The sequence below is a fragment of the Serpula lacrymans genome (genome assembly GCF_000218685.1).
Source record: "Serpula lacrymans var. lacrymans S7.9 unplaced genomic scaffold SERLAscaffold_7, whole genome shotgun sequence".
In the NCBI taxonomy this organism is placed as follows: Eukaryota; Fungi; Basidiomycota; class Agaricomycetes; order Boletales; family Serpulaceae; genus Serpula; species Serpula lacrymans.
In genome coordinates, this window is record NW_006763296.1 from 839,921 (window position 1) to 867,620 (window position 27,700).

Here is a 27,700-nt window from a genome sequence, read left to right on the forward strand (position 1 = left end):
GGATAGCAGACACCGATGGACAAAATCTCGCGAAAAATAAGATTTTCATTGACAGTCCAACCAAGAAATATATCTGACATAACAAAACAACGAACAGATAGTCAAGGATAACGAGAACACATGGATAGGAAATTGTCCGCACGCCGATCACCTACTCTTCATCATCGCTCTCATCATCATCTGCCTCCTCCAACCACTTCAAGAAAGGCTCACTCGCTTTCCTAACCTTCTTACTAACCTCCTTATCAACATACTTTTTGCTTACATGAGTTCCCCACTGCATAACAACTTCTTCCTCGATTATATCTGTCTGATATAAAGCCATCAAGATTTTTGGAACACTTGGAATTAGTTCAGGGTGGGTGAGCCCAACAAGACGTTCGATACCGCCAAGAAGAGCTTTTTGATGTTTCTCCGAAGTGACCATCTAACGAACACATCAGCCATAACGCTAGCATTACATGTATATCCGACCTCACCTTGGCCAACAGAGCTTTGTATGTCTCGATTTCTTTGACCACGTCTTCTGTGAACAAAGCCTGTACGAGAACGAGCACTGTTTTATGCTTTTTCTCCACTCCAAATTCTTGTGCCTTCTTGTAAATTTGAACAGCACCAATATCGTCGTCATCGCGATTCTCCTCAACCCAGCGACCAAATTGCGCATAAGGACTATCTGCATCTTCGTCGCTATCATCATCGCCTAAGCCCCCAGCAGGAGTGAGAGAAAGGCCAGCGACAGAGCCCTCCAATGCTTTAACCCGGGCTTTGACAGCTTCAGCGGAAGTATCAGCTGACCAGTCTTCCTTGGCAAGCTTTGTTTCAGTGTTAAGGTCTGCAGCCTCTGCCTTGATCTTTTTGGTAAGCTCGTCGTCGGACTCGCCGCCATCGTCGCCGTCATTTTCATCATCTCCAGGAACATCGGGAGCTGAAGCATGAACGCCACCTCCATTCCCATTTGCCTCGCCCTTGGCATTCTTCTTGCTTTTCTTAGGATTCTTGGGCGGGTTCTTGACAATGAAAGTTGTTAGTTTGTGCCTCATGTCTACACCGGTCCGCTCTCCACAAGCTTTGCAGTCCCTCACGATGTCCTCAGTCCTTCCACTCTTAAGAATGATGAGGTCGGTCTCGGGGTTCTTGCACGAACGACAGAGCACGAACTTGTCGATGAAGCCATCAAGAAGCTCTCGCAACCTAATGGCATCGTGTGCACCGTTGACGATGTAACGATCGTTCTTTTCATCAAAGGAAGTCTGTGCGCCAAGCTCGCAGCCAAAGAACTTGGTGGTGTAGGTGGGAGGGCGAGAGAGCGCTCGGGCTACGTCAGACATATTCGGGATGACGGTCTTGATGCCGTTACCCTTACCCTCGATTTTAGTGAGGAGGACTGGCATGCGGTAGCGATAGAATTTGTCGTCGACATCGCGACGGATATTAACAATTCCTGCGGCCATACTGGGCAATATCTTAACGCTAAAAAAAATTCAACAAATATTAAATGGATCAGGTTATGTTCCAAACAGGGTGCAGGCTAAGTGACATACTGTACTTATAAAACCAGATCTAAACAAACACTTATACGATGGATAGTCAAGTGGAGGTCGAAGCATGAAATTTGATCCTCTGTTTTCGCCTTGACAGGAACAGAAGATGGAGGTGAAGGCGGTTGGAGAAGAAATCGTGAACTTGTGTGAATTTACGAGATTTGTAAACAAGTTTTATGTGAAGAGAAGTAGGAGTGGTGACCCTTTGGACTGTGAGGACAGCAGAAAAGGTCGCTGGTGGTGGTGGTGTGGTGGAGGGTTAAGAAAAGCTGATTTATGTGTCGGTGCAACTTTCAGTAAGCCCGGAGTTCCCCGGATGATTAAGCGACGTGCACCGCCCGTGATCAGCTTCCGCCTCGAGCACACTTTCCTCGCTAACCAGTTACAAATGGGTCTCGGGGCATAGAAAACATTAAGGCTACCTTGATAGACCATAGAATTCACTTTGGTTCTTGCAAATGAAAAAGAATCTGCAAGTACGTATACCCTGTCGTTCTTCCGGGTCCGATGCTCATTTTGGCATAGCATAGTCATGAACAATAGGAATTGCCACTCTCGATTTGAGTGGTATGTGGGATGGCTTTCCCAGACTTGTATCTCGTCTTTGGGCAATGCATCCATACATGCAACTTCTCCTCCACAATAAACCTCCCATTAATATGTCCTTTCATGTGTGGCGGGCGGCGATAGTTATCACACTATTGTCACTCACTTCACTAAAGAGCGACAGAAGCTGCGAGCCCAGCATATATATGGTCCTGCAACGATGTGGCTGTAGTCTCTCCAAGGCGAACTGTATCATGTCCCTGTGCCTTGTCACCTTGATGATATTGACATACTGCGCTGTCCTTATCAGCTCACCAAGTCCACGCTGTCAATTCAATGTGAATATCAGTTTAGTTATCTAGCAGAAAGCCCAAGGACCGTATCGTTCAAGCAATACTCAATACTTTAAGTTATGAACTGTCCCAAGGACCGTGACATGTGCAATCTAGAGGTGGGAGCTGTCCAGTCATTTGTGTATAGTACTCGAGTACAGTATAGTAAGCAAGGTCAGGTCATTCCAGGTTGGTAATGCATCACAGGAACAATCCCACCATAGCTCCAAGTAGCAAACACAAGAATTCAGCTGACTGCAGGTAGCATACGCACGATTACCTGGATGTGAAACTCAGTTGAAGTAGTAGAGACTGCTGCAATTGCAGCCATTCATTCATCCTGGTCCGGATCGCAACCAGGTGGCACAGCGATTGTGTTCCTTCAACTTCCTTGTTTTATACTATTCCTGCCAGTGATGACAAGACTAAAAAAAAAAGTACAACAATTATCCGAGTATCGTTCCATACACTGATCTCTCATAGTTTACAATTGGGGCCGGAATCACCGTGAGCATCAGAACGAATATTTTGACATAGTCAAGCCGCAAGCTGCTTCGCGACCTCAGCATCAATTCCTTGCGGAGTAGTCGTCGATGCCCAGCGTTGCACGACGTTACCCTTCTTGTCAATCAAGAACTTCTCGAAATTCCACTGCAAACCAAGCCGTGAGTTAGAAACCAATCGTGCAGAAATGAACCACATAGCTCACCTTGATTCTCGATAATCCTAAGAGGCCAGATTTCTGGTTCTTGAGCCAGGAGAAGACGGCGTTCGTGTTGTCCCCATTAACGTCGGCCTTCTTCATCAGAGGGAAAGATACGCCGTGATTGATGGTACAGAATTCGGCGATGGAAGCATCGTCATCAGGTTCTTGGCCACCAAACTGGAGGGGAGGGACGTGATATGAGTGTACTGATACTTGCCCAACGGGATTATTATACAGACCTGATTGCATGGGAATCCCAAAATAATGAATCCTTGATCCTTGTACTTGTCGTATAATGACTGAAGACCTGATAGGAGTGAAAGGCGGTAAATAACTGGGTCAGATAAGAAGGACAATAAGAGGACCTTTATACTGCGGTGTGAATCCACTGCATTAGGAATAACAGATAGGTAAGACAAATAGTAACCGTAGGGTATTCCAGAAGAAAAGAAGAAAAGTGGTAAACGCGTTCTCGTTCGAATCGTACATTCGATTTGCGCAAAGTACGTGGTCCAAGGTAAATACGGCCCGCATAAGCCCATATTGCAAAGCAGAGGACTGTCAAAAGGGTAAAACTGGAACGCACCACTGACTGGCAGTGTTGACAACCAGCACGACTTTGCCTTTCAGCTGATCAAAGTCATACGTAGTCCCATTCGGAAGCTCGGCTGCAAGGTCATAAAATGTAGTTGTAGGCATTTCTTTGTGTTCAGAGGTGGTGACGGCTTCAGTGTCTCCTTGTGTGTTTGAATGATAAAAGTTGGGTAAAAAAGACCGTTGAATCAGGCGAGATGTATTTATCGCAGGGTTGGGGTTATATATACTGCGGAACGCAACGAGACTGGAGCTCTTGTTGGAAAGCTGGCGATGATAGCAACAGAGATGGGCTGGATTCGTTGCTTTGCTTGAAGGTCTTGGATATCCCGGTAACTTCATTGGATGAACAGGACGGAATCTCGGGACACCGGATTGGAGATCGGAGCATCGGAACTTGCCGTTTTACCGCGGTTTATCTTATCTTATCTCTAGATAAAATGAGTCTTTGCCTGGGTCTGTACAAGTATTTTGTGCGCGAATATTATCATGCCAGAATCTCCTCCTGCAGAGTGTGCCCGGTCCCGAATTAATTTTTTCTAAGTCCTTGACCCCGTTGGCTTACTTGAGTATCGGTCATGGTCGGGCAGCAAGGGAGAACATTATATATCCAGCTTCTACTGACTCACCTCCCAACTCTCTAATGCCGAACAATAACGCTGTAGCGCTGTGAGTGCATCAGGAAATCGTGGTACGCTCAGATTGAGACGGCTTTTACATACTTACGGTCTGATCCAATTCAAATGCTTGCCTCGAGGTAGCTCGGATAGCTCCTTATGACCATTCAATTGAAAAAGCAAGGGGGCGGATTTCCCTGCTTGCAAGTTGACATGAGGCGGATGAATACACAGACCGTGCTGTAAGGTGAGCTCAGGCATGCCACGAATCCTCACGAAGCTTATAGCCGGAAGACGTAGTGAACCACAGGGGCTTTCTGATAGGCTAACACCAGTTGAGTAAGTCACGTCCATCTGCACGTGGTATACACAGCAGCATGGTGTTGCTTGTTGCTTGTGTTACGCAAATATTATGATGGTCGGGTTCACTTACTTCAATACATCATCCACCAGAGTTATGTTGGCCGACTCGCATCACATCTTTGACCTTCTACTTAATATGACTGTTTAAGATCGGCCTTAGCGATACCAGCGGCCACAGATATTCCAAGGTAATGGGCCGTCCAGTATTATTCTTAGTTTTCTTTCTAAATATAATTGATCTATTCGAACATTCCAAGCATTCCAGAAAAAAATGCTGAGTTATGATTTGATTGTACATTGGCAAGTAAAAGTTACATACAGTAGACTGGTATGGTATACATAGTGTGCGGTGATACTGAATTCAGTACATCAAACAAACTCAGCAAAAGACGTCGAACCAGTCAGTTTTACACATGCAGTCGTAATCATGACACCAAACAAGAAAGAAAGAAAGAATTTGGCATCAAATAGATGGGCATTCTTACCTACAGTCGCTATTACAACGTGTCCGTTAGCGCGGCCATTGGCACCTTCGTTAGCCTGACCATCCTCCACCTCCTTTGGTTGAGCATTTCTGTCATACAAGCTCCATGGTACTCTCTGATTTTCGTGGGCACTATGAAGGCCCGGTACGCCATCCAAACTCTGTAGATTGTTTTTTATCCAATAGGCTTTCAAGCCTTTGCTGTTTATTTCGGTAGACCCCTCCTCAACAGACTTTCGGTCAAAGAGCTCCAGTGAATCACACCAACGAGTCAGTTGGTCCCGGTGTGACTCGAATTTGTAATTGGGTACTGCATAACCACATGACTTGAGAAGACGACAAGTTAGAGAGTTGATGGTTACTGTTATCAGCGTATACTCACCGTTGTCACTTGATAAACATCTACTACTATTGCGGCTCGAGAACCAGGCTTGCGAGTTTCTGGGGGTATTAGCTCGTCGTATTCTAGAGAGCCATACTCATGTACGTGACCTAGTAGATAAGCGTTGAGTGAGCATGATTGAAGGACGCATCATGCAAACACATACCGGTACCGAATATTCTCAGTATTCTAGGTGGACCTTCGAAGGCGTTGAACATGATAGTAATCCTACCATTTTCTCGAAGGTGGGAAATAGTCTCGATACCTGGAACGCAATGCGTCGGTGATGAAACTCGTGAAGGACAAGAGACAGAACATACCACTGCCGGTGATATCTTCGTAGAAGACTTTATTTTGATTGAGGATTTGAAATGAGCCTGGCATAGATTTTGGAGAGAGATTGACATGGCCAGTTGGGTTTAGGGGAGCAGAGGCAGTCCAGAACATGTGTTGTTTATTGATCCATTCAGCAAGGTTGTCTGGAATGTGGTCGTAGTATTGTACCATGGTGGGAGAAAGCAAGTGGTTGGCAGTTTAACGAGGAGTGTGGCTGGTTAAATTGGGAGCCACGGTGATATGTGAGCCTTTTGTAGTACTACAAATAGCAATCCGGGCGAAAAAGAGTACGGAATGACGCACGTATTGAGACACATGTGGTAAATATCATCCCACATATGATTCTGAACGTCCGATAGCCCGAGCCCCTAGCGTAGGTACTTTTGTGGTCTGCACCTCGGATCGACTCGGAGATCCATCGTGTTGCACTCCCATAGTCTCGTTAAGTACGCTTTTACGAAGCTTCAATGGTCAGGTGGTGTGTGCTGTGACACTTGGGCGCTATCTGGTGCGATGCAGAAAGAATGTTATCAATTGGCCTGGTCAGGTTGAAGACGATTACGTCTCCGGGTCGGGTTAACGTTTACTCTGAAGTTTCGAGTTCCGTGAAATGTGTCATAAAAACATTGTTATTGCCTTTTCGGATCTGATAACGCATCGGCGACGACTTGAGCGCCTCAGCTATAACCGAGCTGAATGCCCGCTGGATGTTTGATACTGTGTTGTCAGCATTCAACATTACTCAACGCCTCCGTGAATCTCGTTTTCAGAAACACCAGCATTAATAATGTAGATCCATCGGACTCAATTTTATTCAAAGCACAAATTCAAGGTACAACAACTGCTAGCCACACTAGACGTACGATTCAATCCTTGCTTACAGAATATGTGATATGTACACCACTTGAACGGAGATGAAGTAGCAGGTATGATGCATAATACTGCATCATTGACTATTGAGACCTCCGTGAATGCAATACATTTTCGGCGTATATTATGACTTCTGACCATCGAACAATGACATTCGCGCATCATTTCCTCCCAGTTAGTGACATCATCTTGACTTGTCTTTCACGCTGAACGAATCGCAACAGAACATTAGCAACTATCACCGCGAACGGAAACACAATACCTACCTCATCGGTACCAATGGTGATCCTCAATCTCTCCACTTCTCTGGCACATTCCGCTACTCTGTCCTCCATTTGCGTCACATTCATTCTCTCCCCCTCCACTCGTTCGTTCTGAGCATTCACTTCCGCCTCTCGCCCTGCCCATCTTGCCTTTTCCTCGATGCAACGAGCTTCGGTCCGAGCCCGCTCCTCCGCAGCATGCGCTTTCTCTTCCAGATATTTGCTCTCAGCTTTTTGTGCTGCTGATAAAGCTTTGGCATAAGCTGACTGGGCTTTATTTTCCCGTTTGATGGCAGACTTGTGCAGAGCTTGAAGAGCAGACAGTGTACTGAGAGCAGATTCAAGAGCGGCTTTCTCGGTGCGTGCCTCGGTTTGAAGCAATTTTGAGAACCGCTTCGACTCCTTCTCTGCAAGATTTGATGGTCAGAACCATATGTGGAAAGTAAGTCAAGCTTTGACTTGACCTGACCAGGAAGGAGAGGTGCAGCACTCACTTTCAACCTTGACAATTTTCTCTTTCTGCTTGTCGCTTAAAGATCGGTCTGCGTCAGCTGCTCTGTAGTGTAAACTCTCATCAAGGTCCGGCTCTGCATTCGGGCCTGTCAGTGCAGCACCATTCATGAATGCTGCAGTAGCCCCCGAAACAGTCCCACTGGTGCGAATGCTTCTCCCCGTGAGACTTGTGCGAATTGACCCCCTTTTCGTGAGACCTCCACCTCCACCGTACATATTTCCCGAACCATGCCTAGTGGGCGAACCACCGCCAGATTCGGGGAGGGAGCGAAGTGAAAGAGTCGGAGACACTTTACGGTCATATCGAGGTTCTTTTGGAAAAGTCTCTCCATTGGCATCAGGGTCGGCGGTTGCTTCGCCGTTCAAATTCGTTGATCCATTCAGGGGCTGTTCTTGCATGTGGTGTTGTTGTGTTTGCTGAGTCTGCTTTTGTGGCTTGTATGAGCGGGAAAGTCGGTTTGGTTTGCTACCGTCGTTGAAATCACCATTCACGATTCCATTGGATCCATCTGGCGGTTGGTTCAAGACTGTGCCAGACTTGTCTGGAATAGCAGCGCTGTTTCTCTTAAGCATGTTTCCGGCAGTACTATCGCTGATGTTGTCGTCGTTGCTGGTGTCTGAAACGAAATGCATGATGGGTGCGTCAAAGTACTGAGTCTTTTCACTGGATGCAGTAGACGGACTTGGGTCGTGATTCATCGAGAATGTAAATTCCACTCGCGATTAACCAAATGACATAAATAGTTCCAGCCAACACGTACTGTCCTAATCCGGTATCTCGCCATTTCTACGTCACCTACGCCACTACGTCACAGCATCTCTCCTTCGTGATCCATCGCCTCTCTGGTCCATGAGCCATGGTCCGAGAGACCTACCAAAGGTCCTCGACCAGGTCCCGCTCTACCTCTATCACCAGCTCGTCATCAGCCTCGCTATACAGCGCTTTCACAATCTCCTGTTCCTTCCATCCTCCGCCCTTTACAGGTATCAGGTTGTATGTTATCGACAATGCCGACAGAACACCTCCATATGCGTGCGAAATGCCTAATTATGCTAGCTATCAGCCAACAGAGCCGTATCATTGCAGCTGTTTTCTTACCTGTGTCGATAATGATAGCCTTTCCCTCGCATCTGGACACAACGTGTTCAAAATTGGGCGTGTGACCCATGATCATCCTTCGTGTGCCTGTCTTCTGCAGCACTTCGTCTATTTGGCTGCATATCTTCGCCTCTTCACTCTCTGCCCACCCACGGTACCACAACGGTCCATCTGATCCATACAACCTCACTTCTTCGCGCGTCGATCCCGCAGGTAACCCTGGGTATGCATTGGGAGGATGCGGAGGAGGCTGCGGAGCCCGCTTCCGTAGCTTGTGTAGGAGAGACGACCCCAAATTGTTGATAGCACTTGGGAAAGGCACGAGATCCGGGTAGGTTGGTGCAAGGCCTCCATGAACGAACGCGAATGCAGCATGTGACAGTGGACCTGTGTTTGCTTTCTGGTGAGGGCTCGTGTTCGACGGCGGGTAGTCCGTGTTCGGTGGCCCCAGGGAGGGATGTAAAGGAAGGCGCGAGGCCACAGTATAGTTTGTCGCCCATGCTTTACCCAACCATCCCGATGACAATACCTTCTGTCGAGCTGCAACTCCACCAAATGACTCAATTTCAGCAGGGTACACATATCTAGTTCAGAGCTTGAGCACGATTCTGTGATGCAAATGTATCGAGTGCTTACCTCCAGTCACCTAAGAGTATTTGTAACACACAATCAGTACATACGCTTCAAACTAATAGTAGCGATACACACCAATAGCATTCATGATTTCGTGGTTACCGAGATGGGTCAGCATGATACCACCCACCGCTTCAGCTTGTTCTCGCAGCTCGTCAAACCATCTGAATAAGTCGATCGTATCATCTCCTCTATACGGAGACATCGTATGTGATAAATTAGTATGATTGTTTTTGTGCATGAGAGGTGTACTAAAAGACCCACCTGTCGATGACGTCTCCCGTCTGCACGAAAACATCCACCTTTCCGCTCCATTCATTGTTTTCATCGACAACCCCCGCCATTTGCAGTACCTTCTGTGCATTATCAAAATCTCCGTGTATATCCCCCACTGCTATGATGTGTCGTGAATACGGTGCACGCGCATCTGCGTGACCATTGCTTTCTACATCCACAACTTTTTCTGGCGACTGGTGTGTTGAAAGCTCATCGGTATTCTGTTGCCCAGTGGAGAATGGCGCCTGAATCTGAGCCTGCACGAATGTAACGAAAGTGGATACTGCTAGCGGAAGCTTGAAACCAAACGGAGATGCTGTGGCGAATGTTGCCAACGACGACTGTGCATAGAGTGCAAGAGAGAGGGCTAATAGAGGGAAAACAAGCAGCGAGAGTAGAGGCAAACGAGACATTTTAGTGCAAAATGTCGAACAGCCGGCTATTGGTGCCCAAGAAGAAAAAAGTAGACGTCGATGCCTAAGTATGTATCTGTCACTGTGCAATTCTGTCCAAGAGAAGAATGCCTGAAGTGAAAGACAGGCTTGCAGTCAGGACTGCAGTATATATCGTGTCGTTAAATCAATGAAGCTGCCCTTCTACACTCCAGCACTAGCAGCACACCGTTGATGATCACCAAGTATACAACGAGGACTAAGCGATCAAGTGGAGAATGCCGTAAACGAACAAGCAGTGCCACAAAGTACTTACACCAAAGTCAACGTTGCCAACGCGCGCCGACAGCTCTCAGCCACTTAAAAGTGCAACTTACAGTAGACACTGCCCCTATCGATCGCTGTGATATGGAACGTGTGCAGCTACTGTGCAGCTGTCTGTAACAAACCATCGTGTATGCCTACTGTTTAGTGGGTGGCGCAGAAAGATGAAATGTTCACCGAGGGCTTCCATCCTATTATCAAAGACGCCGCGTGGGAGGAGGGCTTAGACCAAGGCATGCAAGCAGGACAACGCAAGCAGGTGTACAACTCATAGCGTTGGGTATTGGATTATATCGCGAAAAAAATTTCAATCTCGCAGCTGCGGTCCCTGAACGGAAAGTGGCACGCCAATTGGAACCCCCTCAAAACTGTATACCCTTCAGGCCTGCAAGACCATCTTTAACCACCCCTCTTAACATTTTCACTGATCGTCTATGTCTCGCAAGAGAAAGATCGAAAGCGAGCCGTTTGAGTACTATCGCAGCATAGCGGTCGGCTTTCAAAGACATAACCGTATGAAAGGCGTGCGCGCCTAACCTACTCAACCCGAGATGAGCAAATGTTCAGTCAGCTGTACGTAGTGAACAAATGAGGTAACAGCGAACGAACCAAAGTACTGATGATTTCTGTACATCGAATTTCCCTACACGGGCATTCGTAACTTCGGTTCTGCATTTGATTCGTATTGTTGCGTATATATACTGGATCACCTGTCGCATCGTATCTAGTCATATTATCAGATGAGTAGACGTTATGATCCATGCTTAAATAATGCTACTCGCTGTAGATAAAGTTGCCACCTTTGTTAATATTGATTCCCCATTTGACCAGATACTGATGCATTCTCATCGCGGTGATTACGAAACTTTGGTAGACGTTGAGATAGACGGTACGTTCACTATTCAGTTCATTATCATAATATATGGCATGGCCCCTGGCTTTAGCAAGTCTGATAGGGGTGGTGTGATTAGTGGAGATACACCGGAGTACAGGAAGCTTACTGCAGCATTTTTTGAGTAAATATGGCGCCAGGTCTGCGTCCCTTCTCGACGGTAAGGGTATCTTCTAGGCCTATATCGAGAAGAACACCAGCTCAGCCCAGCGGACAATGCATGAAGACATCTGTACATACGTATTCCAAATAATCTCGTGTAATCAGCGAGGACAGATAGATCCTTCATGCCGATGAGAAGACCACACCAAGGGAAGCCTTGACAAACATCGGTATGATTGATCAATTAGGACACGACTACTTACATCGCTGACCCGGTGCTGTGACATTCATGATCTGGGAATCATAATCAAAGTTGGTCATAGTCTTGTCCCTCGATATGAAACATCCATACTCCGGGTGACCTGGGACCATAATGTTCTAGTCTGAATAGACCAGTGAGATTCTCCCATTTACCTTTAATCATCATATCCATAAAACCTCTAGCTCTAGAGAGGCTCGTGGTGACATACAAGTAGTCATCAACCAATCTCAGTAACATCTGCGACAAATCAATGAAAGTAGAACTTGGGGATGCTATCGCTTACACTCTGAGGGTCTTCCATAAAGCTGAAGAATCGTTTCTCCAGATCACCATAGAAGAAGGCGCACAAAAGGGTGGAGAGAACAGATCCTTGGGGAATACCTACCACTTGGCTATAGTATTTCTGACCAATCTGGTACTACATGCTTAGCAAGAAATAGGCGAACGGAGAAGGAAATAGTACTTTGACAATATTTTCGGTGATGTGTTCATCCAGGAGCTTCAACGCTGCACGCTTACTTTCGAACTGATAGTGGACCTTTATAAACCAACATTTACTTTTTGGAATAGAACTGAAACCATCTGATATAGTTACCATACCTGATCGACGAAGATTGTATGCCGCAAGGCATTGGTGAGATCACGAGCATATGATAGAAAATGCGGATGCTCATCTAACGCGACTGGGTCAAACTAGAATCGAGTCAAATGAAAAGTACACATACCATCAGGATACGCTTTCTTCAAAAAGCTTCGCCTAATTTTCCCGGCCACGCTTGAGATCTGGCCATACTTCTGTACCATATAATTGTCCTTTACACGTGGACTCGCATTAGTATTATACAAAGGGGCTGGGGATTGAAGGTACTTCTGATATCAAATTCTGCAGAATCTTGATCAACATTGACTGATCGATCGTATCGAAGCATGCCTGCACGTCAACTTTTACAAAATAAAGTTTCGGTCTGTGACCGAGCGTTTGGTCAGTCCTGCCTTGAGTATCGATGCGTAATGTGTACATACAATTCGCAGGGCGAGTTAGCGCTGGTCAGGCGTGCTTTATATGCTTTCATTTTAGCGCAGATGTCGTTGAAACCGAATACAGAAGCGCCTAGTAAATCCGGTTGCCTTTTCTAGATAAGTTGTTCAGTCAATCCGTCTGATATGTGCCGACCTGACTGTTTACATGCCTTTTCGTACGTTAGAATTTGAAATGTTGTTTGCAGAATTTGATTGATCGATTGCTCAGGACCAGAGAACGTGCCCTAGAGTATCTCTGTTTGGTCAATATAAGGCTGCAACAGAACGGATACTCACATTCTTAGCTGACCTACGCCTCAAGTTGACAATCGGTCGCACCCCTGTGTCCTTAGGTAGAAGTCTTACAAATGAAAATCCCAGCTTCCGTTGCCGAAGAATTTCTTCCGCCTCTGCCTGTGGCAAATTGGAACCAATGATCTCGGACAAGGGGAAACTAACATACCTTATCGATTTCTTGGAACGTGGTTTCGGTAAGACGATTTATCAAAGGGGCACATAAAGCCTCCCAATCATCCTGCCGAAAATAAAGAACTCGATTACGATATGCAGATGATTCCGTGATATAAAACGTGGTCTGTTACACACTCTTTTTATCGAAGACTGGGCGGGAAAATAAAGTTGAAGCGTACCTTCAGAAGTGGCAAAAGAAAAGAATCAAAGTACCAATATAGAAATTCCTCGAGCAGTTCACGACGCTTCAATGCATCAGTGACAGAAACTCTGCTTTGTTTTTGAACAGCCGAGCCAGGAGGTATGAGCCAATCACATTCTGAAATGCTGAAACCTTGCAGTACATGATGTAGCGTTATAGTTTCATATAGGCGACTTGTGATCAACTCTTTGATGGCTGTAGCCGGTCATCAGAAGGTAATCCTGGTTATGACGTATAAAAACATACATTTCTGTAAAACCCTGAAGTTCCTCTTACAACCCCAGAATGCCTCTGGAATAACTGCTTTGGTGGCCATGATAGCAAACCGATAAACCTAAACCTTCCCTTCAGAACAGGTCGGCTGCATGCAGACGCAAACAAACCTCAGCGTAACTGCATATAAATTCTGCAAATCGAGGTTTGAGTTTTCCGTGCTTTTCGGCCTGAGACATACTCTGGGCACGTAAAGAGATTCCTGCAGAATCAGTTGAGGTGTCTTGCACAGATGCTTGGGACCGTAACTGGAAGGACCGCTCCGCCATCATTTCCTGTCAAACAAGAATGTGAAGCGTTGTTAGAACGAGAACATATGTTTATCCTAACTAGAATGACACTGCTGTCGAAAGATTTGTTTCCTGTCGAGCTGACCTGAAATATGCGCCAGTGAAGTAGAAGACCAACCAAGCTGTGAGCTTGACGTACCTTTGATGGGCAAGCCAAATCTCGCAAACGCGAATATCCGCACTTCCCATGTCTCCAGAGGACTTTGTCCAATAACCTCATGACTTCTCTCAACCGCTTAGGAGTCTTGCACTTTCCAAGCCTCTGCCGTCGATGAGAAAGAATGCAAAACTTTGAAAGTAACGTAACAATTCACCTTGATCTCATTCTCTCGGTCTGAGAAATCAGGAAGCCGACGGGGCTGATACCTTGCATTGACCATTTTACTGAAGACGTTCGAAAGGCCGAATTGTAGTGGGAAAACATATTTAGCAAGATGTCGAACGTCGGCTGCTTGTTTACGAGGATCGGGGTCCACGTAGTTTTCGGGGTTGATGGGCGTCCTTTGACGGTACGAGGGATTCAGCTGATTCAAGATATCTGTCAACATAGTCAGTACTTATACAAACCAGATGTGAACCAGATCACGCACGATGGTAAGGTAAACCAACTATCCTACAATGAGAGTTTGGATCCCTTGATGGACGAGCATAGAATAAGCGCGATCGAGGAAAAGCAATGTCTACAGCAGTACGTCTATAAAGAGAGTTTGGCGTGATGGTGATGGTTTATATAGGCAGTCCCTAGGTTTAAATCAGGAAATGCGACTTGCCTTTCTAGTGTCTGAATGGAAGGTTTTCGAGCAGTGCCTTTGAATAGTGCTGACCCAGATTTAGAGGGTAAGGACCTTTGCAGCCGTATACGTTTCCTAGGGCGTTCGCTATCGTCTGAGGTTAACTTTCTTTTTTTCGGGCGCTCCGTACCTTTGCCTTGCACTGCCTTGGAAAGACCCCCACCCATTATGGGTGGTATAATGAAAATGAGCGGGTCCCCAGACATCTGACAGAAACAGTCATTTGGCAAAGAAACAAAGATTGAAGTCTTGGTCAACAGATGTAGCATGGCATCAGCACCTATCCTGGGTCGTTTTTAGACTATGGGTGTCCGGTGGTTGGCGTGATTCAAAAACACGTACCTCTGGAGGAGGGTCTCCCATTCAGGGGCCTGGAGTGCCGTTACGATGGTGTTTACAAAACGATTGGTGATGCCCATGCGAGACATGTTCACTTTCGTGTCTCCTCTTTTCTCGGACACCTACCTAAGTTTTAGGTTCGAGTCGACTAAAAAGGGTGTAAAGACAGACCCTTTGGTACCCGGATGTAATTATGTTGTTTGGTCTACCCGCACTCAAGAAAAGCTTTTCATGAGCTTTGTCGATGATCTTCATTGTGTTGGGTGTCAGTAAAGCCTATCGCATTTCAGGCAGGAGATGAATGTACTTACTTCCCGCATATACATCATAGGAGCAACGGGAGTGAAATGAGGCTGACTTTGTCCACAATTTTCAGATTTGATCCCAACGTAGGACGTACTCAAGAGAGCGCGATATGATTCAGAATCAGAATCATTGAACAAGAGCTGAGAGTTTTCAATATTCATGCCTTGAATGTCTTCTGGGGCGTCGATAATACCAAGCAAGTAGCAACTTAGGCTTTTGACGTGAGAGAAGTACGCATTGAGGACTTCGAGGGAAACGGATTTCCTTGATGTGGAAGACATTCTTCACCAAGTAGAATAAACTCCTAGTTTTCCAAGTTATTAGGGTGTTCAGACACCAGAGGAAAACCGGTTTAAGTATGTTTAAGAAGTAGTACTGTAACAAGCCTAGTTGGGCAAATTCAAGTGCCACAGACGCGGCAGTCACGTGACTGAAATATTTACAATTTCGCGATGAATTCTTTGGTCTCAAGCTTTCGGTCGCAGGTAAGCAATACAACAGTTCGCTCCACCACAAAGCTTGGCTAGGATATTGGGTGCCGACGTTTCTTGCTATACGTGATTCTAGAAGCGCATCCTTAGAAGGTCTTGGACGCAATAATGATAACTTATGCTCCAGTAAGCCACAAGTGAAGTAAATGCTGAGAATAAAAAGAACTAGGAAAGAACAAGAATGGTAGGTGATATGAAAAACTATAGGTACAAGCCTTCTGGCGTCCCTTCGTTCTTCCTGTACAGGACCTGCACATAAATTGTCAGTGTGAATTACAAAACACACGGATATCAGCTGCCATACCTTCTCTCTTGCCGAGGTAAAATCGGCCTTCGTCACACGCATCCGTCGTTCTCTCAATGCTAGTAGACCAGCCTCTGTACACACTGCCTTGATATCTGCACCTGATAAATCGTCCTTTGCCATAACAAATTCTTCGAGGTCAACATCTTCATTAAGACTCATACGTGACGTATGTAATCTGTGCAAGGCCTTAATAAAAAGAAGATGAATACAATAGCGAATTGCTTACCTGAAAATGTGCCTCTTCGTCTTAACATCTGGTAGTGGGAATTCGATTTTACGGTCGATACGACCGGGTCGAATGAGTGCAGGATCGAGTGACTCGATCCTATTTGTGGCCATAATTACTTTGACGTCTCCACGAGTATCGAAACCATCCAGTTGATTGAGGAGTTCCAACATAGTACGTTGGATCTCCCGCTCGCCTCCTGATGTCGAGTCGTATCTAAAGGTAACATTCGTGATGAGTCAAATTTGCACGTATGAAAAGAGCACATGCACTCCACATACCGTTTCGTACCAATAGCATCGATTTCATCAATAAAGACTATACTTGGAGCATGCTCCTCAGCTACACGGAACAACTCTCGTACAAGTTTCGGTCCATCTCCGAGGTATTTCTGTATAAGCTCGGAGCCGACAACACGCAAGAATGTCGCAGAGGTCTGGTTTGCCACGGCTTTGGCAAGCAGCGTTTTCCCTGTACCAGGGACACCGTATAATATGACACCTTTAGGCGGTTTGATACCCATTTCTTCATAAAGTTCGGGGTGTGTTAGAGGTAATTCGACGGATTCCTGTGTAACAAGAAATATTTTAGACACATGTAAACATCCAGAACACTGAATAACGCACTTTAATTTCTTGTATCTGATTCTCGAGCCCACCGATATCGGCATAGCTCTCTGTAGGCGCCTTGTCAAGTTTCATTACACTGACCATCGGATCCGCGTCATCCTGCAGCACACCGACGACCGCTTGGGTTTTGTGGTGCAGGAGGACTTGGCACCCAGGCTCAATGCGGTCCTTGTCCACGAAACTCATTATGGATACATAGTACTCAGGTCCAGACGCAGTGCTGACGATGGCATGGTCATCGTCGATGATTTCCTCCAGCGTGCCTACAGCCATCGGACTTCCACGCAAATCATCCACCTTTGTTCTATCCTCTTCATTCTTCTCCTCCCTCGTTGTTTCAGGCTTCATACGTTCTTGGTTCTGGACAAACTCTTCCTCCATAAGCAGATAGTCCTTGATACGCTCCATCTTGAGAAGCCTCAAACGGCAGCGAGTAGCGGGGAAGACAGCAGGGAGTTTGGAGGCAGTATCAGGGCCACGCTTTTTCTTCTTTCCAACACGAGTGGGCAAAGGTGGCTCCCATTTCTTCTTCTGAGCAGCCTGGTCTTTCTTGTTCTTGTTATCCTGGTTCTGCTGTTGTCCACCACCAGGCGGCATACCAGACGGAGTGTTACCCTGGAGGTCCTCAGCAAACGGTAAGCAACATATGAGTTCCCAGTACATACCATGTCTATTAGCTTTTGTAAACCAGTTGGGAGAGAGAAAGGTAAAGCTTTTGGTCAACGGGCTAAACGGTTACGGAGGACCGACCGGTATATGCACGACGCGTCACCTCAGTAATTTTGGAACTCCGCTCACGTGTCGAAACCCGTGGGAACCTCACGGACACGACGTCAAGTGCGCAGGGCAAAGGTAGAGAACCGCTGCGATAGGACAGGACTCCAGCGGAGGACGTGAAAGATGGACTTCTCGTCAGTAAATACGCCTCTCACATCGAGCTCTCGCTTTATTGAAGCGGGTATGTCTTTCCCATCTGACACGTCGTCCAAGCTAACCATGACCCAGACAACGATGACGACCTAGACGAAGAGAACATTCCTGGCTTCACCCACCCTTCACTCGCTTCTCCTCCACAAGATAAAGGCAAAGGCCGTGCACCAGAACAGTTGGCAGAGCCTTCAGGAAACACGACCTCTCCCACTGGTGTCTCGGGCAACATTGGCAGTTCTAACGGTTCTGCACAGTCTAAACCCGCAAGGCAGACCATCGGTGGTGTTCAAGTGGAGACGCGGTCTGTTTCTGGTTGTATAATGAAACTAAACTTCTCCTGAATGCATGGGTCACAGACATACGGGAGTAGACACACTGGATGAACCTGTCACCACGACCATTGTCAGTACCTGTTACTCCAGCTATCTCACCTCCGACATTGACTTTATACTAGGCCCGTGACCTTATTTCCATCTATACCAAACTTGTACAAGTGCTCTATCCGCGAAGAAGCAGTGGCCGAGAAGTCCTCAGGTTCGTTTGCCTGAGTAATCATTTAACGGTGCTGACTTATAGCGAATAGAGACTGGGACTTATGGGGGCCTCTATTGTTGTGCCTCTTATTAGCAATAATGCTAAGCGTGAATGTGTGTAATTGCACTCTTGTCTTCAGATAATCTTTGAAACTGAGTACACCACGTAGGCACCACCCAGCCAGTCGTTAGGGGTTTTCACTAGCGTAGTAGTGATAGTCTCGCTCGGTTCATTGGTGGTGACCGTACAAGCAAAAGTGCGTATAAACCCTTTCGCCAGTACTGCATTTCTAACGAAACCAAACTACAGCTCTTAGGTGGCAGGGTGTGAGTGTTTCATTTCATCAAATTATAGCTCTGCATTTTCTGACGCAGTTGACTTTTATACAGATCATTCTTCCAGGGTCTTTGTGTCCTCGGGTACTGCATCGCCCCGCTGAATATTGCGGCCCTCGTATCGTGCTTCGTACGTATAATATGGATTCGCGCTCCCGTTGCTCTTGCGGCATGGGCATGGTGTATATGGGGTGCGCCTTTTCTTCTTCGCACTTCTGACTTTCCTTATTCATTCTCACCTCCTCTAGCTTCTGTAAATTTCCTCGACGGCACAAAAATCGAACAGCAGCGCATCTTGCTGGCTGTATACCCGCTGCTGTAAGTCTACACTGCATCGCGTGAACCGCTGAAAAATATTTACATTGTCAATTGTCTGGATTTTTTTCAGGCTGTTCTATTTTATCCTGGCTTGGATGATACTTATACAATGATCTGCCTCGCATTATTCGCAAGTACTTGTTAGCGAACAGGCTCTTGAAAAACTTTGTGATGGTTCCACCTGCCGCGATGTAATGTGACTTATCGCTTGTTTGTTGTACGTTTCCTGCTATTCGCCTTGCCGTGTTCATGTGGTGCTCGAACGAAACAAGGGCATTTAGACTAATTCATCATTTCTTGTTTCGTCCACCACGAATAATCTAAGTAATTTGGCTCTTATTAGTAAGTCGGTTAGTTCCGATTAGATAAGATCTTATCTTTCACAGTGACCTTTCCCCAAGATCGACGGTCCTGAGTAAACTTACAGTTCTCAGTCTGCGTTACTTATCCTTTATAGCTCCTCTGTACTCTAACTCAGTATTTTTGCAAACCATGTCGCTCCGTGTGGGATATGGTAAGTCCCATGTATTTCCGGACTGGGCCTAATCATCAAGTGTTGTGAACAGTTAGGGAACACTTCTCATCCCCTTTACTCCAGTATGCACTGGCGGACCAGGAGAAAACATTCACACTCGTTGAATGTCCCAGTAAGCCGCTCCTTGAAGATGCTACGAACCCAATGAGAACTCACGAAATGTCTCTCAGGCGGGACTGGCCAGCTGATTTCTCGACTTACAAACGACGAGATTGATATAGCCATGTACGTTCCGAGTTGACTGATAAATTCGTAGTTGGCCCTTTCAATGTTCCTCCTAGTGCACTTACGGACCCTTTGATTTCTGGCATCGCCAAAGGCTCACAAGCATACAAGCTCGTAGGGAGCTACGTCTCCACCCCCCTTAACTGGTCTGTCCCTTTTTCTCGTTTTCTTCCTCGACCCTTTATTGAATCATTTGCGGAATTGACACGTTACACACAGGGCAGTTATCACTGGCAAAGACTCTAAGTACAAAGCTATTACAGACTTGAAAGATACTACCATAGGTATTTCGCGTCCTGGGAGGTGGGTTTCTGTGCATGGAATCACTGCTGCGGTCACACATACTCATGAACACATATTCTATACATTTCCTAGTGGGAGTCAAACGATGGCCTACGTCATGGCCCTCCAACAAGGCTGGGACACAAGCAGCCTCAAGTTCCAAGGTCCGTTCACTCCCCCGTCTCCTACTCTCTCAACCCCCTCACACATCCTTACCAAAAGTCAACAACGACATCCATGGCCTCATCAAATCAGTCAACGATGACTCGACGAGCGCTTTCATGTGGGAATGGTTTACGACGAAACCATATGCCGATTCTGGGGACGTTAGATTCGTGCGTCTTTGCTGTGCTTGGATTTCTCTTTGTTTTGTTTACTCACGACCCCTGATGCCTCGAAAATAGATCGGCTCGGTGCCTACGCCCTGGCCTTCGTGGATGATCGCCGCTCATCCTTCGGCAGAACGTGCCAACCCCTCCGCCGTGCGGGAGTTCCTTTCTAACCTAAGCGGGTACGTGAGGAGCTTTGGCTCGGAAGAGCAGCGCAAGAGTGCCAGCGTCGAATTTATCAAAGATAAATTTGGGTACCCCGAAGAAGATATTCGGGTGAGTGTGAGCCATCCTACAGGCGAGAAGGGGAGCGCTTGGATTGGCCTTTTGGTTCCGTTGCATGGATAGTGCTGACGATTTTGGACGATGCTTTCTTGAACAGGCATGGCTGAAGACGGTCGCATATCCCTCCGACTGTGCGGAGATACAGACGCAGGTGGTCAGCGACACTCTGAGGTGCGCTTTCCCTCGCAATTATCATTTGTACAATTAGATATCTGAAACCGCTTGCATTTCACAGAGTCCTCGAACAAGCCGGCGTAGTGTCAGCTCCAGAAGGCGGTTTCGATCTTGCCCAGTTCTTCAACATCGAGATTGTCAAGCTGACGAGTGCTTGAGAGGGTTGACGATCAAATTATATTCATATTCATTAAGTATGTAAGCAATATGGCTAGACTGTAAGTAGAAAGGCGATAAGTTGAAACCCGGGACTGGCCAAAGGGATAGCTGACGGAAGTAATGTTGGTTGGTACAGTTTGATGTTCGGGGTATCCGTGAAGAGTCTTTATCCATTGTGATGGAGCGAAGTGATATAAGGGGCGAGAGTCAAACAGTCGTTTTCCTTTGATCAACATAGCTCAAAGGTAGAAAGGTTGAATGTTGTTCTTGGTATCTCAACGGCGATGAGGGGCGGTAAATTCGAGAAATGACGACTGGAACGCAACACTGTAGAGGCGGACAGCACTGACGCGGGTTTCATGATAGTTGGTGCCAACATCAACGAAGAACCGCTTTCGCTGTCCCCAGCTGTCTCCGTCGGTTCTTGAGTATATGATGATCGTGTGGCAGATTCAATGACTTTGTTCGAGGTGTCGTAGGGCATGAAGCGTAGTGATTCGAGAGTAGATCCAAACATGACAGCCGGGCGCGAAGTGTGCTTGTGCAGGGAAATAGTACATACGTGAAAAGGTTTTCTGTCCGCAAATGAAGTATTTTAGAATAAAGTACTAAACAAAATCAAGAAGTCTCCAGCCTAACGAACCTAGCATCCTCAGTCGATCGATAAAAACCGAGGTGTTGAATAACCCAAAGGCAAGATAAATAGTAACATCGTCTTGCCTCCTTCGTCAATCCAAAAAATGCAAAAAAAATCAAGGCATAGAACGCGGGGAACCACCGATGGGACTCGACGGCGAGTTGTTCTACAGTGTGACGTGCCCATTCGGAGGCGGGAATTTGTAGTATATCCGAAAACTCAGAATGGACAAAGTTCCATGTGTACGGGGTGGTTATGTGGAAAAAGCCAAGGATGAGGCTTAGCAATGCATCTGGGAGGGCACATATGATGCCAATACCACAGAGAGAGAGAAGGCGCCAGTAGCGCTGCGGATACTGGCCGTCTATTATATTGCGGCTGCGAGCCCTCCGTTGGATAGTTACATAGACGGTAAGGCCTGTGACTGATGTTGAGTGACGAAACGTATAGATACAAACTTTAGAGTCACAAACCTGCGTATACACTGCTCACCAATGCGATTATGATGGGCCATATCCTATAAAGTGGAATTCCAAGTGTCGTAACTGCTATGGCCGGAAAGCAACCTATATCTTCCAGAATCACATATCTATGAGATACGACGATATACTCTTCGCGAGGAATGTTTGGTCAGACTTGGAAAACCATAATAAAATCGTGGTCTGACGTACGGAAGACTAAAAGCAGCAGGGGGGTACCAATTCCAAGCGAAAGGTTGATGAGAAGATCGATTCGAACCTAACGTCCTGGGGGTTCAACTGAAACAGACGGCAATGTGAAAACTGCTATGATTACCTCTGAGCTGCTCTGGTTCATCACCTTCATTGTTACGATGCGATATAGACAACGAACTATGCACAATAATGCCGTTTGGTTCCCAGTGGTAGATGCAGTAATCAAGCGGGATGCTACAAACAAAATAAGCTGCATGGACATCATAGTAGGAACAACAGCCACGCACAGATATCACACCACGCTGGCGCCACGTCAGCCATACTATTATTCCACACGATAGAATTCACGCTGAACACAAGACAAAGGATGCTCGTCCATACGACGAACAACAATACGCCGACGTTCAAGTCCTTCGCTGAATGCTATATCATCATGAGGATACAAAGCAAGATACCGAAAGGAACGTACCTCGGAAATGCATCGGCATTAGAATAACTGTCGAAAAGAATCCAAGAAAGCCGAATACGGGATAAACATGGTTTGTTGTGAGAGCTTGAAGTTTCATCTGAAAAGGGTGCAGGAACTATTGCTTTCCGTTGATGCACCACACTTTATAAAGGATAGCCATAACAGAAAATGGACGTAGACCTTTGAGTGGAACACGTTATGCTGCTCAACGGGATGGTACAGCCAACGAAATGATCCGCGTGACTGTTGGTATTGGCAACTAATAGTCGAGTGATCTACAGCAAAACAGGGCGCCTGCATAAATCGCAAGAAGCAGATCCAAACTGTGCAAGTGTCGCAGCCTTAGGGGTGGCGGCCAGGAGCCTATCAATGATGGCACTGTTAAAATGGAATTAATAAATACCATCAGAAGAACTGCGCAGGGAGGGACAATAACTTGAATTGAGTTCATCTTACCATGCTACGTCGAAATCCTATTATAACGTTTTGTGGATGAGTCCTGTCGTCCGGAAGACCTGAGCGCTCACCAGAATTATCCAAGCCGCAGTACAACAGTGAGATCGAATTCCAGGTTGATGTTCACTTCGAAGAATAGATGTGCTTGCATGTAGAACGAACAGGCTGCAACATGCACCACTTGATCTGTGTGGTAGGCTGGAGACCCAAGCACAGGACACCAATCAAGATGGGAGACTCACCAATAAGTCTCAACATGACAGCGCCAATATTAAACGTTAAACGCGGCCCATATACACATGCTCGGCACCCCTACAGTTCCTCCAACTGAAAGTCCCATCAATCCACATACAACAGCTACCTATAAACTACACATAAACCTCTGGGCAACAGCACCATGTGATTCCCTTTTTTGAAATCCTGCATTCGGCTCGCAGGTCCTCGGAGGTGGGCCCAGATACAGTACTGCGAGTGCAGAGGCTGGTAGGTTTGCAGGTTTTTTTTTGGATTATTCTATGCAATCTCTTCAACATTGGGAGAACTACGTGGCGGCTTGGCGTCCAACGAACATAAAAAAGACTGGATGAAAGAACCTATGATAATGTGAAAGCTGTCGACAACACGATGATAGATATTGTCACCCCTGTAAAGAAGAATCTCCAACGTAGTAAACCGTCCCCGCCATGAGTGGGATAATTTACTAGGTTGGAGGTCCTTAGGCGTTGAGGCGATTCTGACCGTCGTGATGGAAAAAGAGCTACGACGATAATGGAACGGTAATATCGCAATAGTTCCGTTCTTACTGTTTCAAAGGATGTTAGTCCTGCAAGCGGCTATATATCCTTAGGCCCTGGTTGCATTCATTTCCAGCAACATTATCCTGTTAGAAAATGCTGTCATTACCGGTGTTATTGTTGTCGTCGTTGTCAGTGCTGTTACTGACGCTACTGTTCGAACATACCACAGCCTGCCTGTCATTGCCACTGTTGTGCTTTATCCAACTCGTTTTCTGTCATCGTAGTCCGCAGTGTAGTGGTTGGTCATCCAAATACAGAGATGGCATATGGCGCAGTAAGGCACAAACAATAACGTTATCCACGCACCTCCCACAACTTCCCCACTTTTCTTCCAAAGTCTCCCAACTGCAAGTCTTCAATTTCCGAGTCCTATCTACATACCACGGCTACTTGTAAAAAACTATAACCCGCTCAAGATTTAGACTCAAAAACCTCATCATTCGTCATGGGCTCCCTCTGTTCGAAATCGCGCTCCCACTCGGGCGGCCACCAGGTCCTTGGCGGGGCACCCGCTGGCTACGGTGCTACGAGCGCAGGGGGCGGTCGGACTGCAGGCTCGCAACCCCCAAGCTCGAGTGCAGACCCGCGCGCGGCGGCTGCTGAAGCTGCAGAGCGCAGACTCAAGTCGGTACGTCCCACCCACTTTCCCAAGACCCACGTCCTACATCCCACATTCTGTTTTCCCTGTGCCTATGCGTACCCTACGCAGCACACAATAACTTACCCCCGCTTTCCCCCCTGCATGTCGTATAGGAACAAACCCGGGGAACCAATGTGTCGAATCCCAAACGCGGTCATCTGGCGGCGAAAGTAGAGGCAGCCAAGGGAAAACCTGTCATTCCAGAGGCCAAGAAAGACGAGCCGCTTGTCGTGAGTTTCCCCCCCTCTCATCCCCTCGGCTCATGTCCTCCCACCACCATCACCCCTGTTATGTGCTGCAGTGGTAGACGATGTGTTTTGCTTACTGATTCTTTGCTTTATATTACTCACATTCGCGTACCCCGCTATTCATGATCATGTTTGACCGATCATCGATCACTTGAAACTCATGGTTCACCGTTCATGATCTCTTCCCCCTACCTATCACACTTCCATATTACCACCACACGTCACCGTCCCACAAATCCTACCCTCTTTCTTGCTTTCGTCACCACAAAGTGGGACTGAGAGGATGGCAACTATGTCGCCCAAACACGCATTTGAGCATCACGTCCCCTTGAGATACCGATACCTTACCTACGACTACCCGACTATTGGCAAGCGACCCACGAACGTCACCAACCCTCTTCCTTCACGCTCCCACCATAACCTCACGACCCAAGCAACCCAAGCCACCCACGCACCTCTTCTCATTCATATTCATTAACCCCACCCGCCACCCGCCACTCACGACTTACTTCACACCGTACGACGCGCGTCCTGCGAGGAGATCGAGAAGGGGGGCGCTGAGGAGGTACAGTATAAATAGCACGAACTTTGTTTTTTTTTTTTTTTTTGTTTTTTCTTTAAAAAAAAACATTCGTGCTACACCTCGACGCTGTAGCTCCTGGAGGCTCAGAAGAGGAACGGAAAGGGGGTAGCACATCCCTAAACCCGCGAGTGGAAATGGACTCTTATTAGTGACGGACAGGGAGAGTAGGGGGGGGGGGACGCGGAGGACGTGCGGCTTGCCTCGTCAATACTCGATAATCAATAATCCAACACATGCCAAGGCGCTCATTAATGACCCCCTCTCTTCCATTGTACGCAGCATGTCTCAATGAAAGCTCGATAAACAAACAACCTTGACCTTAACGTTTACCGTCCAAAACCCAGTTGTCCGAGATCAATAATATCAAGCTGGGCTGCATCCCACTATCAAATTTACATCAGGGGGTCAAAGTCACAGCGTGAATTCAAAGTTCCACCGCTAATAACACAAAGCCCAAGGAAATCGAAATCGAAAGCCATGTATCCATGCATACATGCATAATCGAATTAAGAAAACATTGTAAAAAAACATCATCTAGTATATTTGTTAACTGTGAGATAACGAGTATTGGAGGAAAAAATATGACGGTGGTAGTACCTTGATGTAGTAGCAACAACAACGAATGTTCAGAACGTCCAGAGCTTCACAAAAGTAGAACAACAACAACAACAACAACTTGAACAGAAGCAACGACGGCAGCAGCAACAACAGCGGCAGAAAATAGAAACATCAGCAACAGCAGCAGCAGCAACACCAACAGCGATAAGTAATAGTCCAAACAATACGAGAACAAGGAGGGTTGGCTGCCCCCCAAGTCCGGAATAAATACGGAAAGGCGGGGGAGGTGGGCATCAGATACAACGAAATGTAACAAGTAGGAAAACCGTCCAGGAACGTCCACAACAGCACACATACACCCACCCACATACACGCAAAACAAGTCCGAGTCCGAGTCCGAGTCCAAGTCCAAGTCAGAGAGAGCACGAGTGTTCCATAATGCCATTCACCGTGCACGAGCGGCGCGCGTTCGCGAATCAGGTCAAGTTTGGCAAGTTGAAGTGTGTAAGAAAAGTGAAAAAGTAAATTAAAAAAAAACAAGGGGGGGAGCATTGGGTTTAGCCAAAAGTGAGTTAGCCCCATGACATGGAGTATACGGGAATGAGTCGAGTCAGGGGATAAGGTAAAAGCGAGTCGAAAGGAGACAATGTCGAACTCTGATATGAGATGCATCAAATAGGGATTAGAATGTTTTTCAGATGGGGAGGTTTCAGAAATCGAATTCGAGGTTTTTGGGGTTTTGAGATAGTGAGATGAGATAATTGAAATTTGAAATTGAAAACTTGTCAAAAGAATCTTGAGTGAGACCTACGCCCTCGCTCTCACACGAGGCTTCCCAGCAGCAGCAGCAGGGGGAGGAGGAGCGACATACGCGTCCATCCTGTCTTTCGGCGGCGTCACAGGCCTGACGAGTCTAAAATTCCATTTCAAAACAATCGTCAGCGAAATTGCACCCAAAAAGACGCCCTGACCACACAATAACCAAAATAAACATAAAACCAAAACCAAAAAGAAGCGCAAGCGCAAGATCTCACAATCCATGTGAAAAAAAAATAAGAGTCCAAGACATGTGAAAAAAAAAGATGCCTCCAACACCCTCAATTAGGAAAATCGAAGAAAGCGATGGGAGAGTGTCGCGTCGCGTTGCGATAGAACGAGATTTCAAAAAAGGCACGGACATGTAAAGTGAAAAGAATCACTAATTCAAAGAAGGAGAAAACACAAACACCCATAACCCATAACCAAAATCAAAACCAAAAAAAAACTCACTTCAACCAAACCCGCCCCTTCCCACTCTTCTCCCTCACCACTTCCCACACATACACCTCCTCCCCTTCCCCCTCCCCATCGCTGCCAGCACGGCGACAAAGACAATCCAAAAGTGTCTGTCTCCCCTCCCTCGTTCCCTCCGCCTCAAGCACCCACTCTCCCCTCCATTTCTCGCCTAGCGCGTCTGAAGTCCAGGGGTCCGGGTCTGAGTCGGGGATGGGGTGTTTGGGGTGTCCGTTGACGTTGATGTTGGCGTAAACACTGGCATGGGCATGGGCACCATCCCAAATCCCCATCCCGACTCTCGCCCTCGCCACCCACATATACCGCTTCGCCACCGCCCAGCCTCCCACCGAATGCGGACTCGGCACCTTCGTAGGCGTATAAC

General features: G+C 46.8%; 13 protein-coding genes across 13 annotated transcripts; 3 read left to right on the top strand and 10 right to left on the bottom strand.

Moving 5' to 3' along the window:
- Window positions 1-19: 19 nt before the first annotated feature.
- SERLADRAFT_467799 (uncharacterized protein) lies at window positions 20-1,603 on the bottom strand (the record flags this gene model as incomplete). The annotated part of the gene is made up of 3 exons (XM_007318410.1): window positions 20-427; window positions 480-1,473; window positions 1,545-1,603. 2 exons carry the CDS (start codon window positions 1,452-1,454, stop codon window positions 152-154), a joined length of 1,251 nt encoding a protein of 416 aa, XP_007318472.1.
- A 1,149-nt stretch (window positions 1,604-2,752) lies between these two features.
- SERLADRAFT_467800 (uncharacterized protein) lies at window positions 2,753-4,063 on the bottom strand (the record flags this gene model as incomplete). Its single annotated transcript, XM_007318411.1, has 5 exons — window positions 2,753-3,073; window positions 3,132-3,305; window positions 3,368-3,435; window positions 3,494-3,516; window positions 3,715-4,063. 5 exons carry the CDS (start codon window positions 3,825-3,827, stop codon window positions 2,960-2,962), a joined length of 492 nt encoding a protein of 163 aa, XP_007318473.1.
- Window positions 4,064-4,941: 878 nt separating this feature from the next.
- On the bottom strand, window positions 4,942-6,499 carry SERLADRAFT_467802 (uncharacterized protein; the record flags this gene model as incomplete). The annotated part of the gene is made up of 6 exons (XM_007318412.1): window positions 4,942-4,976; window positions 5,188-5,512; window positions 5,569-5,678; window positions 5,735-5,833; window positions 5,889-6,118; window positions 6,208-6,499. The coding sequence occupies 5 exons, from the start codon at window positions 6,073-6,075 to the stop codon at window positions 4,942-4,944; spliced, it is 756 nt and encodes a 251-aa protein (XP_007318474.1).
- Window positions 6,500-6,684: 185 nt separating this feature from the next.
- Window positions 6,685-8,275, bottom strand: SERLADRAFT_467807 (uncharacterized protein; the record flags this gene model as incomplete). Its single annotated transcript, XM_007318413.1, has 3 exons — window positions 6,685-6,980; window positions 7,041-7,444; window positions 7,532-8,275. The coding sequence occupies 3 exons, from the start codon at window positions 8,247-8,249 to the stop codon at window positions 6,936-6,938; spliced, it is 1,167 nt and encodes a 388-aa protein (XP_007318475.1).
- On the bottom strand, window positions 8,240-10,235 carry SERLADRAFT_467811 (uncharacterized protein; the record flags this gene model as incomplete). Its single annotated transcript, XM_007318414.1, has 5 exons — window positions 8,240-8,594; window positions 8,650-9,233; window positions 9,286-9,295; window positions 9,358-9,473; window positions 9,547-10,235. The coding sequence occupies 5 exons, from the start codon at window positions 9,969-9,971 to the stop codon at window positions 8,422-8,424; spliced, it is 1,308 nt and encodes a 435-aa protein (XP_007318476.1).
- A 205-nt stretch (window positions 10,236-10,440) lies between these two features.
- On the bottom strand, window positions 10,441-11,125 carry SERLADRAFT_467812 (uncharacterized protein; the record flags this gene model as incomplete). The annotated part of the gene is made up of 3 exons (XM_007318415.1): window positions 10,441-10,811; window positions 10,884-10,998; window positions 11,057-11,125. Coding segments are annotated over 3 exons (359 nt in total), but the record flags the coding sequence as incomplete, so codon positions are not given.
- Window positions 11,126-15,914: 4,789 nt separating this feature from the next.
- Window positions 15,915-17,472, bottom strand: SERLADRAFT_348772 (uncharacterized protein; the record flags this gene model as incomplete). Its single annotated transcript, XM_007318416.1, has 5 exons — window positions 15,915-15,962; window positions 16,018-16,195; window positions 16,247-16,462; window positions 16,528-16,814; window positions 16,873-17,472. The coding sequence occupies 5 exons, from the start codon at window positions 17,470-17,472 to the stop codon at window positions 15,915-15,917; spliced, it is 1,329 nt and encodes a 442-aa protein (XP_007318478.1).
- A 265-nt stretch (window positions 17,473-17,737) lies between these two features.
- SERLADRAFT_389757 (uncharacterized protein) lies at window positions 17,738-19,300 on the top strand (the record flags this gene model as incomplete). Its single annotated transcript, XM_007318417.1, has 10 exons — window positions 17,738-17,833; window positions 17,881-18,106; window positions 18,162-18,207; window positions 18,260-18,339; window positions 18,389-18,452; window positions 18,509-18,595; window positions 18,649-18,665; window positions 18,729-18,865; window positions 18,923-18,992; window positions 19,063-19,300. 10 exons carry the CDS (start codon window positions 17,776-17,778, stop codon window positions 19,103-19,105), a joined length of 828 nt encoding a protein of 275 aa, XP_007318479.1.
- A 59-nt stretch (window positions 19,301-19,359) lies between these two features.
- On the top strand, window positions 19,360-21,557 carry SERLADRAFT_467825 (uncharacterized protein; the record flags this gene model as incomplete). The annotated part of the gene is made up of 10 exons (XM_007318418.1): window positions 19,360-19,506; window positions 19,559-19,639; window positions 19,698-19,752; window positions 19,809-19,898; window positions 19,972-20,055; window positions 20,128-20,198; window positions 20,257-20,369; window positions 20,439-20,639; window positions 20,746-20,819; window positions 20,884-21,557. 10 exons carry the CDS (start codon window positions 19,485-19,487, stop codon window positions 20,978-20,980), a joined length of 888 nt encoding a protein of 295 aa, XP_007318480.1.
- A 298-nt stretch (window positions 21,558-21,855) lies between these two features.
- On the bottom strand, window positions 21,856-23,351 carry SERLADRAFT_449243 (uncharacterized protein; the record flags this gene model as incomplete). Its single annotated transcript, XM_007318419.1, has 8 exons — window positions 21,856-22,036; window positions 22,092-22,229; window positions 22,290-22,356; window positions 22,414-22,526; window positions 22,580-22,708; window positions 22,762-23,139; window positions 23,218-23,234; window positions 23,289-23,351. Coding segments are annotated over 6 exons (723 nt in total), but the record flags the coding sequence as incomplete, so codon positions are not given.
- Window positions 23,352-24,766: 1,415 nt separating this feature from the next.
- SERLADRAFT_467830 (uncharacterized protein) lies at window positions 24,767-25,486 on the top strand (the record flags this gene model as incomplete). The annotated part of the gene is made up of 2 exons (XM_007318420.1): window positions 24,767-24,884; window positions 25,173-25,486. The coding sequence occupies one exon, from the start codon at window positions 25,186-25,188 to the stop codon at window positions 25,378-25,380; it is 195 nt and encodes a 64-aa protein (XP_007318482.1).
- A 342-nt stretch (window positions 25,487-25,828) lies between these two features.
- Window positions 25,829-26,754, bottom strand: SERLADRAFT_467831 (uncharacterized protein; the record flags this gene model as incomplete). Its single annotated transcript, XM_007318421.1, has 2 exons — window positions 25,829-26,019; window positions 26,083-26,754. The coding sequence occupies one exon, from the start codon at window positions 26,713-26,715 to the stop codon at window positions 26,215-26,217; it is 501 nt and encodes a 166-aa protein (XP_007318483.1).
- Window positions 26,755-26,850: 96 nt separating this feature from the next.
- On the bottom strand, window positions 26,851-27,608 carry SERLADRAFT_438081 (uncharacterized protein; the record flags this gene model as incomplete). The annotated part of the gene is made up of 2 exons (XM_007318422.1): window positions 26,851-26,947; window positions 27,367-27,608. 2 exons carry the CDS (start codon window positions 27,606-27,608, stop codon window positions 26,851-26,853), a joined length of 339 nt encoding a protein of 112 aa, XP_007318484.1.
- Window positions 27,609-27,700: the final 92 nt, after the last annotated feature.